Here is a 13,721-nt window from a genome sequence, read left to right as displayed (position 1 = left end):
AGTGTTATACAAATGAGGCAGTTCCAAATAAAATGCTGAAGATCAAATGCAGAATATTGGAAGATTTGTTGTTGTCATTTTAAAATAAGGATGATGATGACGTTAAAAGCAAATTACTGCAGATGCTGGAATCTGAAACCAAAAGAGAAAATGCTGGACAATCTCAGCAGGTCTGGCAGCATCTATAAGGAGAGAAAAGAGCTGACGTTTCGAGTCCAACTGACCCTTTGTCAAAGCTTTGACAAAGGGTCAGTTAGACTCGAAACGTCAGCTCTTTTCTCTCCTTACAGGTGCTGCCAGACATGATGATGATGTTGTCTAAAGCATTGTGTATTACTGTCAATGGCATAATAATATGTAAGCAGTACTTTTGATATTGCTAACAATAACACTCAAACTTGAATCCCATTCTTGGACATACAAAGTAGGACTGAGGACAGAGATAGCAGAAGAAGCGCAGAAGAAAATTCCCCAACTAACCCACCTTCATTATAATATTGTGGTTGTTGTTTGTGACAGCTTCTTACGTTGATGTCTAAATTATTCTGGTTTTGTACCTGAGCTTCTGGATCAAGGTTTGTTTCATAGTACCTTGAAAGTAATTGAACATGAAAAAAATGTGATAAACTTTAATCCCAATGTCAAATGAAATAACGTTATTTACTGTAAGTATCCCATTACCTCGGTAATGTTGACAATGGAGCTTTCTTTGTGTAAGCAAAGTGTTGAAGATTTACTGGCCCTATTTCATTCATTGTCTGTATCTATTAGAAAAAATGCAATCCTTTAGTTAGTTATGTCTTTGTAAAATGATATTTTGAATGTTTACTATGGTACAGTAAAGTTACCTTTAATCGTTTAATTGATGGAGCTGATGAAGTCTCGCTTCTACTTTTAAGATCATTGAGATAGGAAGAAAAATTTGTTGTTGGTTGAGGTGTTATGGAGCTCCTACCAACCAATACTCCAAATTTACCTAAAGAAAAGAAAATAATGTTTTAGTAGGAAACATCACGGTGCATTATTTAACAGAAATCAGTTAATCTAAAAGACAACAAGTTGATTTAATCGAATATATTGAAATCCTAAGGAAAATAGGGGAAGAAATCATACACAACAAAAACAGAAGTTGCTGGAAAAGCTCAGCAGGTCTGGCAGCATCTATGGAGAGAAGTTAGAGTTTCGGGTCCGGTGATCCTTTCTCAGAATGGACAATAATTAGGAAAATGTTGGTTTATATGCAGTTTATATGGGTGGCACGGTGGCTAGCACTGTTCCCTCACAGCACCAGAGACCCGGGTTCAATTCCCGCCTCAGGCGACTGTCTGTGTGGAGTTTGCACATTCTCACTGTGTCTGCGTGGGTTTCCTCTGGGTGCTCCGGTTTCCTCCCACAATCCAAAAATGTGCAGGTTAGGTGAATTGGCCGTGCTAAATTGCCCATAGTGTTAGGTGAAGGGGTAAATGTAGGGGAATGGGTCTGGGTGGGTTGCACTTCTGCAGGTCAGTGCGGACTTGTTGGCCCGAAGGGCCTGTTTCCACACTGTAAGTAATCTAATCTAAAATAAGGTGGGGGAATAGGATAGAGTCCAAAGACAGAGAAGAACAGTTGGACAAAGGAGTGGATAACGATCTGACTAGGAGGCTGAATAACTGTTAATGGAGATTGTTAGTGGCTTACAATGGATAGTATGTAATGGCAGACTATATGATAACAACTGATGTGAAAGGTTAGAGGCTAGGACATGGGAGAGTTCAAGCCCTAAAATTATTGAACTCAATATTGAGTCCAGAAGGCTGCAGGGTCCCCAAGTGGAAAATGAGGGATGTTCTTCCAGTTTGCACTGAGCTTCGCTGGAGCACCGCAGCAAGACTGAGACAGAGGTGTTGGCCAAGGAGCAAGTGGTATGTTAAAGTGGCAGATAACTGGAAGCTCAGCATCATTTTTGTGGCCAGAACATAGGTGTTCTGCGAAGCAGTCAGCTCATTCCCCCGTGTAGAGGAGACCATTTTGTGAGAAGCAAATGCAATAGACTAGATTGTGAGAAATGCAGGTAAAGGGCTGCTTCACCTGGAAGGTATGTTTAAGCCCTTGGATACTGAGGAGGTAAGAGATAAATGGGCAGGTGCTGCACCTTCAGCAACTACAGAGGAAGATGTCATGGGGCTGTGGGGTAGTGTTGGGAGTGAAGGTAGAGAGGGGCAGGCTGTCCTGGAGGGAGTTCTCTCTACGGAATGCGGACATGGGAGGGGAGAAGTGGTGACATTCAGCTGGAGGTGGTGGAAATGGCAGCTGATGATATTCTGGATGCGGATGCTGGTTAGATGGTAAGTAAAGACAAGAAGAATCCTATCGCTGTTGCGGGAGGAAGAGAGGAGCTAAAGGCAGAAGTGCGGGAGATGAGTTGGAGCCGGTTGAAAGTTCTGTCGATAACGGTGCTGGGGAATCATCGTTTGAGGAAAAAGGTGGACATTTTCGATGTTTCCTTGTTGAAGTTGGCCTCACTGGAACAAATGCGATGGAGATAGATTAACTGGGAGAAATCATAGTCTTGATAGTAACTTGGATTGGCAGTTAGATATACAGACACTGAAGTAGCTGATATATTTTGCAATATTAATTGTATGAGTCCTAGGAAATTTGAGCTCCTCTGAAGCCTCATTCAAATTCCTCAATAAAACTTGTCGGAAGTGGCAACTGGCTGTGAAAAGCAATGCCAAGTAGTAGGAGGGTGGGAACTAAATTTTATGGCTCTCAACTAAGTTTTAGAGTATGGAGATTTCGGGGGCAGGAAGAAGAAACCAAACTCAAGAGAGAATGAGGTGCATTTCTCAGCTTCCTTTGGCAACTGTTTTAATACAAAGCAAATTGGCGTGCAGGCAAGGTCATTAGTACTTTAAGATGAATTTCCTGCTCCATGTGGCCCAGGGTAAAAATAGTACCAAGCATTTATGGATTACACTAAATGGAAATAGAGTCATAGAGTCATAGAGATGTACAGCATAGAAACAGACCCTTTGGTCCAACCCGTCCATGCCAGCCAGATATCCCAACCCAATCTAGTCCCACCTGCCAGCACCCGGCCCATATCCTTCCAAACCCTTCCTATTCATATACCCATCCAAATGCCTTTTAAATGTTTGTACCAGCCTCCACTACTTCCTCTATCTTTCCCCTCTCACCCTAAACCTATGCCCTCTAGTTCTGGACTCCCCGACTCCAGGGAAAAGACTTTGCCGATTTACCCTATCCATACCCCTCATGATTTTGTAAACCTCTATAAGGTCACCCCTCAGCCTCCGACGCTCCAAGGAAAATGACCCCAGCCTGTTCAGTCTCTCCCGATAGCTCAAATCCTCCAACCCTGGCAACATCCCTGTAAATCTTTTCTGAACCCTTTCAAGTTTCACAACATCTTTCCAATAGTGATGAAGTATTTGACAAAATATGTGTTAAAACATTTTAAAACTGAATTAAATAAATTGCCAATGTTGGTTTATTAGCACTTACAACATTCATGACCACACTTGTCTTTATTTTTGCAGTAATGATTACAATGTCTTTTTCCAGGTTCTGTGTAGCTTCGTTCATTGGTAGAACCTGAATTTACAATGTAAGACACAATGGGGATAAAGTAGCAGAATGTGAAACTTATCTTCAAATATCAATAGCTTACTTTAAGAAATTTTAAACAGAACCATTGCATCTAGCACAAACCTCGAAAGTATTGAAGGTTATTTGCTGAAATGAAATTGCAATATGCTGACATTTTACTGTTAAGATGTTTTGTTATATAAATGATTGAAAAGGCTGCCAGCATCATTAAAAACCCATCACATCTTGGTAATGATCTCCTACAATTTCATCCATCAGGCAGAAGATTCAGTAGCCTGAACACACACACACATCAGTAGGTTCAGGAACAACGTCTTCCCAGCTATCATTAGAGTGATGAATGAACTCTCTAGCCTCAAATAATGCTGATCTTGCTGAGGCTGATCTCATGCCCTGTGCAATGTAACCTGTATGCCTCGAAGTCTTTTTGATCTGTACACCCTTGCTAACTATGATCGCATAAACAAATATTTTCACTGTACCTTGGTACACATGACAATATATCAATCATTCAGCATTGCAGAGTCCCTTTTTGCTCTCTGATTGATTGGTTAGGAAGTGGGTGGAGGGAAAAAAGTGGCAACTATAAAGCTATCAGTTTAAATTAATTGTGGGGACAAATCTCCAGGAAAGAGACTGAGCACTTAGTCAACTATAAACAGATCAAACACAACACAAATTTGTAAAGCTGATCAATCCAGAAGATTTTTTGAGGCAGTCACAGCATGGTTGATAGTGTGGTTTCAATTAATGATGTCTATTTGATCTTTTATAATTTATTTGATAAAGTTCTACAAAGAGATTATAATAAAAAAAATTAAAGTGCTCAGAATTGGAAGCAATATTGAGTTGTTGGATGGCAATTAGAAGTGAAAGGCAAAAGATAAGGATAAAGGGGGCATTCTCTGACCAGAAGATGTGACAAGTGGTGGTATTCTCCAGGGATTTGAACTGTGGCCTGAGCTTTATAACTTACATATGATTTAAATGAAAGAATAAGGAATTATATGCCCAAGTTTGCAGGTGAAATAAAGTAAGCAGGTATAGTAAGTTGTGCAGACAGGAGTCAGACAGAACATAAATTGAGTGTCCTAAACTACGATGGGGAAGTTCAATGTTGGAAATGTATCATTAGCTATTTTGGTTCAGGGAAAATATTCAAAATATTTTCTTCAGAACAGACAAAGAGCTATGGAGGAGCAAACGGATTTCAGAGTACACTAAAAGTTAAGATGCAGGTTTAAAAGTCAATGAAAAAAATCTAATATAACATTGGCCTTTATCATAAGTGATCTCAGACAGAATCATAGAATTACAGATCATAAAAGGATGCCATTTGGCCCATTGTGCATGCATGGATATTTGAAAGAAGTATGGTATGAGCACATTACATTTTCTTCATAATCCTGAAATGTTTTATTTTTTAGGACATTAAATCTGCTTCTATAATCCTTGCACACAATGTCTTCCAGAGCATAACAACAACCTAAACTTTTCTCTTCACTGTTATGGACTAGGTCAAATCACTCAAAACCTTCTTATGCAGGCAGCCCAGATCATAACTTTGCTATTTGTTTTGCTAAGTGTACAGTGAAAATTACCTGGAGTAAGTTAGCTAGGTTGACTATCAGGATTTAAAACAGAGAAACATTTATTCACAAAATTACAGGATGAAACACAAAGAACAGAACATTGAATATCTACTGAACTCAGTCTTATCCAAGTTAGACTTAATTATGCTGTTCTGAAAATAAACAACAGTCCCAATAAACAAACCCCTTAAACACAGAGCAAAAATGAGACAAAGGCTTACAGGGCGAAGTCAGAAGGGCAGAAGGAGAGAGAGTACAGCAGCCTGTTTCCACACAGCCCACCGCTGAACTGACTCAAACAAGACTTTAGCTTCTAGGACTGACCACTCCCCTTTCATTATACAGGTTACTCCTAAAACATGAAAGCTTTGGCCTCAAGTCTCATCTGTTTATGTATAAACAAAAAGGCCTCTCAGTAAACCCTTTCATCTCCATATCAAACCAGTTATTTCGGAGCCCAGAATGTTTTACGACCCCTCTGATAAAGACCAAGGACACAGTATCCTTGAGTAAAGGTACAGCTTTTAGAATAAAGGACTAGCTTTGCAGCATCACCCATTTGGCTTTTAGGGAATTAGATACCCACCTTCTGGTTATGGATCTACTTTTCAATGGAAGCTGTTTCTTCCTGTGTAATCTAATAAAATCCCTTAAAATTTTGAACACCTTAAAAATCTTTTCAATTTTCCCTTAATCTATCTTCTCTAAAAATAATCCCAACTTTGAGTATATCCATATAACTGAATAATAATGAGTTGGAATACAAAAGCACTAAATAATGCATCAGTAGCCCAGGAGCTTTGTTAGACACTATCTGGAATACTATCCAGAATTCAGTACATTTTACCTTGGAGGAAGTCCAGCACTAATTTGCCAGAATGATTTGGTTAACAGGTTATTAAATAATTTGTACAGTTAGGTAGTAATATGTATATGCTAAGTAGTTTTTTTTTTGCTGGGTATTTGTGGAATTAGGACATTGCGTCTTTGGAGGAGAACAAGAGACAGTTTTTGGGATTTGCTGTGGTACTTAGGTGGTTAATTGAGAAACAATTGGGTTTTCTGCTGCTCTTAATCTAGAGTGTTGGAGGCTGAGGGGCAACCTGATGCAAGTATATAAAACTTTGAGTGGCATTCATAGGATGAAAATATCAAATACTAAGGGACATAGATTTAAAGTGAGAGGGGGAAAATTTCGAAGAGATGTGTGAGACAAGTTATTTTATGCAGAGGGTGGTAGGAATGTGCTGCCAGATGAGATGGTAGAAGCAGGGACGATTGTAACATTTAAGAGGTATTTAGGCAGACACATGGAGAGGCACGAAATAGAGGGATACAGACTATTGCAGGCAGATAGGATTCATTTAGAGTTACATTCTGGTCGACGCAGACATATTGGGCTGAAGGGAATGTTCCTGTGCTATATTTTTCTGTGTTCTTGAATTATATTTCCCTCTGCCACATAACACTTAGTTGCCTTCACTCTTTGGAATGCTCTTACAGGTACTGCTCCAGATGCCTCCAGGCAACGAAGAGAAAGTAACTATTAAACAACTTCAATGACTCAAATGGAGAACATACTAACTGTTCAAAAAATTAATAGTTAGCACAGCTTTGAAGGAATAATTCTCTGCAGAGTCTTGTCAAAAGACAATTCTGCTCTCAGCCCTCGCAACCCAAACAATTAGACATAAAAGGATATCCTCCCCGCCATAGAAATTCATTATTTATATCATTTTTACAATGATTCAAAGAATTAATCAAAACATACCCTGAACTGCATGAATAGTGGAAAACATTAATGGACTTGCTGTCCTTTTCTGTTCAGCTGATTGCGACTGCTGTACATCAGACTTTTCATGAACAATATGAGCTCCAAACCTCTTTGGCCCTGAATAAAAGACTGAATACTTCTGCTGAATGTCCAAACCAACTAGATGGAAAATAGAAAACAAATGAAAACAGTGTCAACAGCCACAAACAGGAATTAGATAAATTAGATGCAACATCTGGAAATGTCCCAACTCCTAATTCTTGTCTCAAAGATGAAAATCCAGCCCCATTTCCAAAACATCTCTTTAACATCTCCATACTTGTCAATTTTACAGGGTCAATATATTACTGTGGGCAACATATTCGGGTTCTGTTCTTATCGTTGACAATTCTGGAAGCATAAGTTCCTTTAGTAATGTATTAGAGGACTTGACAGGGTGAATACTGACAAGCTGTTTCCCTTGACTGGAAAGTCTAGAACTAGGATTCAAAGTCTCAGGATGAACCATTTAGGATTGAGATTAGGAGAAACTTTTTCAGTTATGGATTTATGGAGTTTTCTATCTCAGAGAACTGTGGGATTGTTCAGTCATTGAATAGATTCGATTGAGACTGATAGATTTCAGACACTAATCGATTCAAGAGATTGAGAGTAGGGTACATGGAATTGAAATGGAAGATTAGCGACAATTTTATTGAAAGGTACAGGAGGCTTGACGGGTCAAGTGGTCTACTCCTGCTATGATTTATCATGTTGTTATGGATCAATGAGTTATGTGACAAATGTCCCAGGTTTTTTGTTTTGTTTACAATAGGTAGGATTCCTTGCACCTAATTGAAAAAGAACAAAAGATCTTTGTTGTTTCCAATTAAGAAAAATAGTCTTAATGAGAAGATATAATTATGGTATTTTAAAAATCTGATTTATCAGTGCTTATACATAACTACTTCTAATTTGGCAGTTTTTGCATTGCCTGATCGTGTGTCTTTTCTAGATGTTTTTAAAATCATGAGAAGTATGGATAGAGTAAATAGACAAAGTCTTTTCCCTGGGGTGGGGGAGTCCAGACCAAGAGGGCATAGGTTTAAGGTGAGAGGGAAAAGATTTAAAAGGGATCTTCGGGGCAACTTTCTTATGCAAAGGATGGTCCATGTATGGAATTAACTGCTAGAGGAAGTGATGGAGGCTGGTGCAATTACAATATTTAAAAGGCATTTGGATGAGTATATGAATAGGAAGGTTTTGGAGGGATATGGGCCAAGTGCTGGCAAATGGGACTAGATTAATTTAGGATATCTGGTTGACATGGATGAATTGTACTGAAAGATCTGTTTCCCTGTTGCACATCTCTATGACTCTATAAGTACAGCAGAAATTGAATAGAATAGATTATATTTAAAGCATCCCTATTTTCATCTTTGTCAACACTATCACTGGTAGTTTGTGCTGAAAGCCAAAGTTTGTAGAATGAACATCCCTATGATATTACACTATTTTGTTGAGCACAAGTGAATTGCACTAGGAAGAACTGTATGCAATGCAAAAGGCATGCCTATAATTGATTCAAATAGCATTTTGCTTCGTAACTACCCAGTTCTGATTTTATATGTTAACTAGGAATCAAGTATATTTATTATCCTTCACTTTCTATTACACGTTCTAGAAAGCAAAATAAATGATTCATATATACAAATGGGATTAAGGTTGAAACTGAAATATTAAAAAGAAATTTTACAAACTTTCTTTAAAAAGTTGAATTTTTTTACCTAATGGAGAAATTCAACATTTCACCAATATGAAATCAGTTTCAGAAACATAAAGATTTTAGATAAGTAATTTTGAACTTAGCATGCCTTTAATAGACCAGTTATGCCTCATTTAACAAGGCATAACTTTTTACGGTCAGACAAACAGCATAATAGGGCAAATTCTCATCAGTTCAGTGATTTCAGTTTGGTTGAAATGTGTAGGGTATGCACCCTTTAGAGAAGCATAGACTTTTGGACAGCAACTTCTGCATTTTCATGTTTAACTTTGCTTGTGCATATTTTAAACATTCAGTCAGTGTCATAAATTGGCAAAGTTAAAAAAATCATACAACACCAGGTTATAGTCCAACAGGTTTATTTGGAAACACGAGCTTTTGGAGCGCTGCTCCTTCATCAGGTAGCTTTGGAACAGGATCATAAGAGACAGAATTTATAGCAAAAGATGACAGTGTCATACAACTGAAATGATATATTGAATAAACCTAGATTGCTATTAAGTCTTTAATCTTTTAGAATGGGTTGCAGGTTTTGCTTCATCAATATGTAAATCCCAGAACTTCTTTTAAGTCACATTCTCAAGATAGCTTAAGGTTTTCTACAAAAAGGTGACATCTCAGCTCAGACAATGCACTGAAGATATGAGGTTAGATCTGTCTGTATCCCAATCTTGAGTCAGACTGATTCTATTTCCAAAGTAGAAATTTATAAAATATTACATGGATTGACTGCCTGCATTGTTTGAGCTGAGATGTCACCTATTTTTTCATAAAGCCTTGAGTCTGAAAGCTGGTATTTCCAAATAAACCTGTTGCACTATAACCTGGTGTTGTGTGATTTTAACTTTGTCCACCCTAGTCTAATAGCGGCACCCCCACATCACAGATTGGCAAAAACCTGGAGTTCTGTTCATCTTTTTTATGACTCATTTTAACTTGAATACGGACATAAAAACTCCACAGATTTTATTTTGGAATTCTTCTTTTCTCTTTAAATGGTTTAACTCACTTTTTATGCTGCAGCATATGTCACTGGAAATCTGGGTTAGGAACATAGCAGAGTTAGAAGGACAAGTAAAAGTCCTGATCTAAACACTTTCTGACAGGAGAAAGGAAATTTGACTCAAAAAATTGTATTTTTTAGCCCCATTGAGTGTACGCATGCGACAAGTGGGCTCAGAATATCATGCTCTGGATCAGTGATGCTGGAAGAGCACAGCAATTCAGGCAGCATCCAAGGACAGGCAAAATCGACGTTTCGGGCAAAAGCCCTTCATCAGGAATAAAGGCAGAGAGCCTGAAGCGTGGAGAGATAAGCTAGAGGAGGGTGGGGGTGGGAAGAAAGTAGCATAGAGTACAATAGGTGAGTGGGGGAGGAGATGAAGGTGATAGGTCAGGGAGGAGAGGGTGGAGTGAATAGGTGGAAAAGGAGCTAGGCAGGTCGGACAAGTCCGGACAGGTCAAATGGACAGTGCGGGCTGGAAGTTTGAAACTAGGATGAGGTGGGGGAAGTGGAAATGAGGAAGCTGTTGAAGTCCACATTGATGCCCTGGGGTTGAAGTGTTCTGAGGCGGAAGATGAGGCGTTCTTCCTCCAGGCGTCTGGTGGTGAGGGAGCGGCGGTGAAGGAGGCCCAGGACCTCCATGTCCTCGGCAGAGTGGGAGGGGGAGTTGAAATGTTGGGCCACAGGGCGGTGTGGTTGATTGGTGCAGGTGTCTCGGAGATGTTCCCTAAAGTGCTCTGCTGGGAGGCGCACAGTCTCCCCAATGTAGAGGAGACCGCATCGGGGGCAACGGATACAATAAATGATTTTAGTGGATGTGCAGGTAAAACTTTGATGGATGTCGAAGGCTCCTTTAGGGCCTTGGATAGAGGTGAGGGAGGAGGTGTGGGCACAGGTTTTACAGTTCCTGCGGTGGCAGGGGAAAGTGCCAGGATGGGAGGGTGGGTTGTAGGGGGGCGTGGACCTGACCAGGTAGTCACGGAGGGAACGGTCTTTGCGGAAGGCGGAAAGGGGTGGGGAGGGAAATATATCCCTCGTGGTGGGGTCCTTTTGGAGGTGGTGGAAGTGTCGGCGGATGATTTGGTTTATGCGGAGGTTTGTAGGGTGGAAGGTGAGCACCAGGGGCGTTCTGTCCTTGTTACGGTTGGAGGGGTGGGGTCTGAGGGCGGAGGTGCGGGATGTGGACGAGATGCGTTGGAGGGCATCTTTAACCACGTGGGAAAGGAAATTGCGGTCTCTAAAGAAGGAGGCCATCTGGTGTGTTCTGTGGTGGAACTGGTCCTCCTGGGAGCAGATACGGCGGAGGCGGAGGAATTGGGAATACGGGATGTCATTTTTGCAAGAGATAGGGTGGGAAGAGGTGTAATCCAGGTAGCTGTGGGAGTCGGTGGGTTTGTAAAAAATGTCAGTGTCAAGTCGGTCGTCACTGATGGAGATGGAGAGGTCAAACACCATGTTTGACTAATTGGTGTCAATTAGTCAATTGACTAATTGGTGTTTGTGAATGTGGTTTGCTCGTTGCCAGTCTGTTGATCCTATATAGTGTTTTGTGTAGTCTTTACATAGAATCTTGTAAATTACTTTAGCCTTGTGCATGATGGGTATAGGGTCTTTTGCTCTGGTGAGTTGTTGTCTGAGTGTGGCTGTCAGTTTATGGGTTGTCATGAATCTGAGTGGGCAGAGAAGTCTGGCTGTTAGGTCCGAGACGGTTTTTATATAAGGTAGTATGGCTCATGTGTTGGGTTGTGGCACGTCCTCGTTGCATTGTTTGTCTGTTAAGCATCTGCAGATGAATTTGCGGGGATATCCGTTCTTGGTGAAGACTGTGGAGATGTTCTTCTTCTCATTGTAGGTTGGGTGTGCTGCAGTGTGTCGGGTGGTTGCTGTTATAGTTCAGGATCTGGTCTGTTCAACAATCAAATAACTGAACAGATCAATGGGACAACTATGGGCTCACTCATCTCCAGGATCATAGCAAAAGCAGTGATGCAAAGATTGGAACAAACTACCCTCCCACAAACCCAAACTTTGGATCAGATATGTGGGTGACATTTTTGTAATTATTAAGAGGTCAGAGATCCAGAACATGTATCAGATTATCAACACCACATTCACAGGGATCAAATTTATGAGAAAGGAGGAAATCAACAGCAAACTCCCATTCCTGGATGTGATTGTGGGTAGAACACAGAATAGTGAATGCACTACAAGAGTGTACACAAAAGCCACACATACACGGATCAGATCCTAAACTACAAATTCAACCACCTGAACACACACAAGAGAAGCTGCATTAGGACCCTGTTCAAAAGACCTACAACACACTGCAGTACTTCTGATCTGTGAAGAGAAGAACACCTCTACATAACCTTCACCAAGTAGGGCAGCATGGTGGCTCAGTGGCTAACACTGCTGCCTTACAGCACCAGGGTCCCAGGTTCGATTCCACCCTTGGGTGACTGTTTGTGTGGAGTTTGCACATTCTCCCCATGTCTGTGCAGGTTTCCTCCCACAATCCAAAGATGTGCAGGTCAGGTGAACTAGCCATACTAAATTGCCCATAGCATTAGGTGCATTAGACAGAGGGAAATGGGTCTGGGTGGGTTACTCTTTGGAGGGTCAGTGTGGACTGGTTGGGCCGAAGGGCCTGTTTCCACACTGTAGGGAATCTAATCTAAACGGATATTCCCCGCAACTTCAACTGCAGATGCCAAACAAACAATGCAATGAGAATGTGCTATGAGCCACACTACCTCAAATAAAAATCATTTTGGAACTAACAGCCAGACTTCTCCGACCACTCAGATTCATGACAGCCCATAAACTGACAGCCACACTCCGACAACAACTCACCAGAGCAAAAGACTCTATACTCATCATGTATAAGACTAACATAATTTACAAGATTCCATGTAAAGACTGCACAAAACATTATATGGGACAAACAGACAGATAACTAGCAATCTGCATCCACGAACACCAATCCGATCCACGAAACGTCACAATCAGCTGCCCCTAGGAGCCATAGACACAGATGACATGGACCACAAATTCGATTGAGACAACACAACGATCATAGGATAAACTAAACAGAGGACAGTCAGAGAATTTCGAGAAGCATGGCATCTATTCACAGATTCCATCAACAAACACCTGAACCTAGACCCAATGTACCGGCCACGACAACAACCAACCGGAACCAGAAACCGGAAGCAGCAGAAATGGGACCAAATAAATTCCATAAGACATAGTACAGCAGCGCTTCACAGGAGGCTCCAAAGGACTGAAGATGTCATCTCGACAGGGGACAAAATGTCTGCAAATCAACGGTGGCTTAGTGGTTAGCACTGCTGCCTCGCAGCACCAGGAACTCAGGTTCGATTCCAGCCTCGGGCGACTGTCTGTGTGGAGTTTGCACATTCTCCCTGTGTCTGTGTGGGTTTCCTCTGGGTGCTCCATTTTCCTCCCACAGTCCAAAGATGTGCAGGTCAGGTGAATTGGCTATGCTAAATTGCCCATAGTGATAGGTGCATTAGTAAGGAGTAGGGGAATGGGTCTGGGTGGGTTACTCTTCGAAGGGATGGTGTGGGCTTGTTGGACTGAAGGGCCTGTTTCCACACTGTAGGGAATCTAATCTTCCCAGCTCAGCGAACACAGCCACAACTACAGTAAACCATAAATTGGTGGAGAGAGGTACCTCAAAATTCCACCCTTCCCCTACCTGAAAAAGGAGCATGCACTTTCTTCAGTGCTGAAGGGCCTATTTTTGGTCCTCTAGTGATGCGAGCTTGCCTTAATTAGGTGGCATGCCTTTCCTCCAGCCACTCATTGTCAAATTGGGATCACAGAATACAGCAGGAAAACAGATCCTTTGGTTCAACTTGTCCATACCCACCAGATATCCTAAATTAATCCAGTCTCATCTGCCAGCACTTGGCCCATATCCGTCTAAACCCTTCCAAGTTATATAAC

The 13,721-nt window shown here is 41.1% G+C and overlaps 1 protein-coding gene across 1 annotated transcript in view; it reads right to left on the bottom strand.

The window, feature by feature from the left end:
- Window positions 1–4,259: 4,259 nt before the first annotated feature.
- hfm1 (helicase for meiosis 1) overlaps window positions 4,260–13,721 on the bottom strand; it is a 247,480-nt gene continuing 238,018 nt past the window's right edge. The window contains exons 28-29 of the mRNA XM_087990315.1: window positions 6,979–7,140; window positions 4,260–4,267 (exon numbers count right to left, since the gene is read on the bottom strand). Of these exons, the coding sequence (XP_087846441.1) occupies window positions 4,260–4,267; window positions 6,979–7,140 (170 nt within the window). The remainder of the gene's footprint in view (window positions 4,268–6,978; window positions 7,141–13,721) is intronic.

The sequence above is a fragment of the Chiloscyllium plagiosum genome, unplaced genomic scaffold (assembly GCF_037043375.1).
Source record: "Chiloscyllium plagiosum isolate Xiang-an unplaced genomic scaffold, Cpla_swu_hap1 HiC_scaffold_9, whole genome shotgun sequence".
Classification (NCBI taxonomy): domain Eukaryota; kingdom Metazoa; phylum Chordata; class Chondrichthyes; order Orectolobiformes; family Hemiscylliidae; genus Chiloscyllium; species Chiloscyllium plagiosum.
Note: the sequence above shows the minus strand (reverse complement) of the source record. Positions and strands in the feature narration are given on the sequence as shown.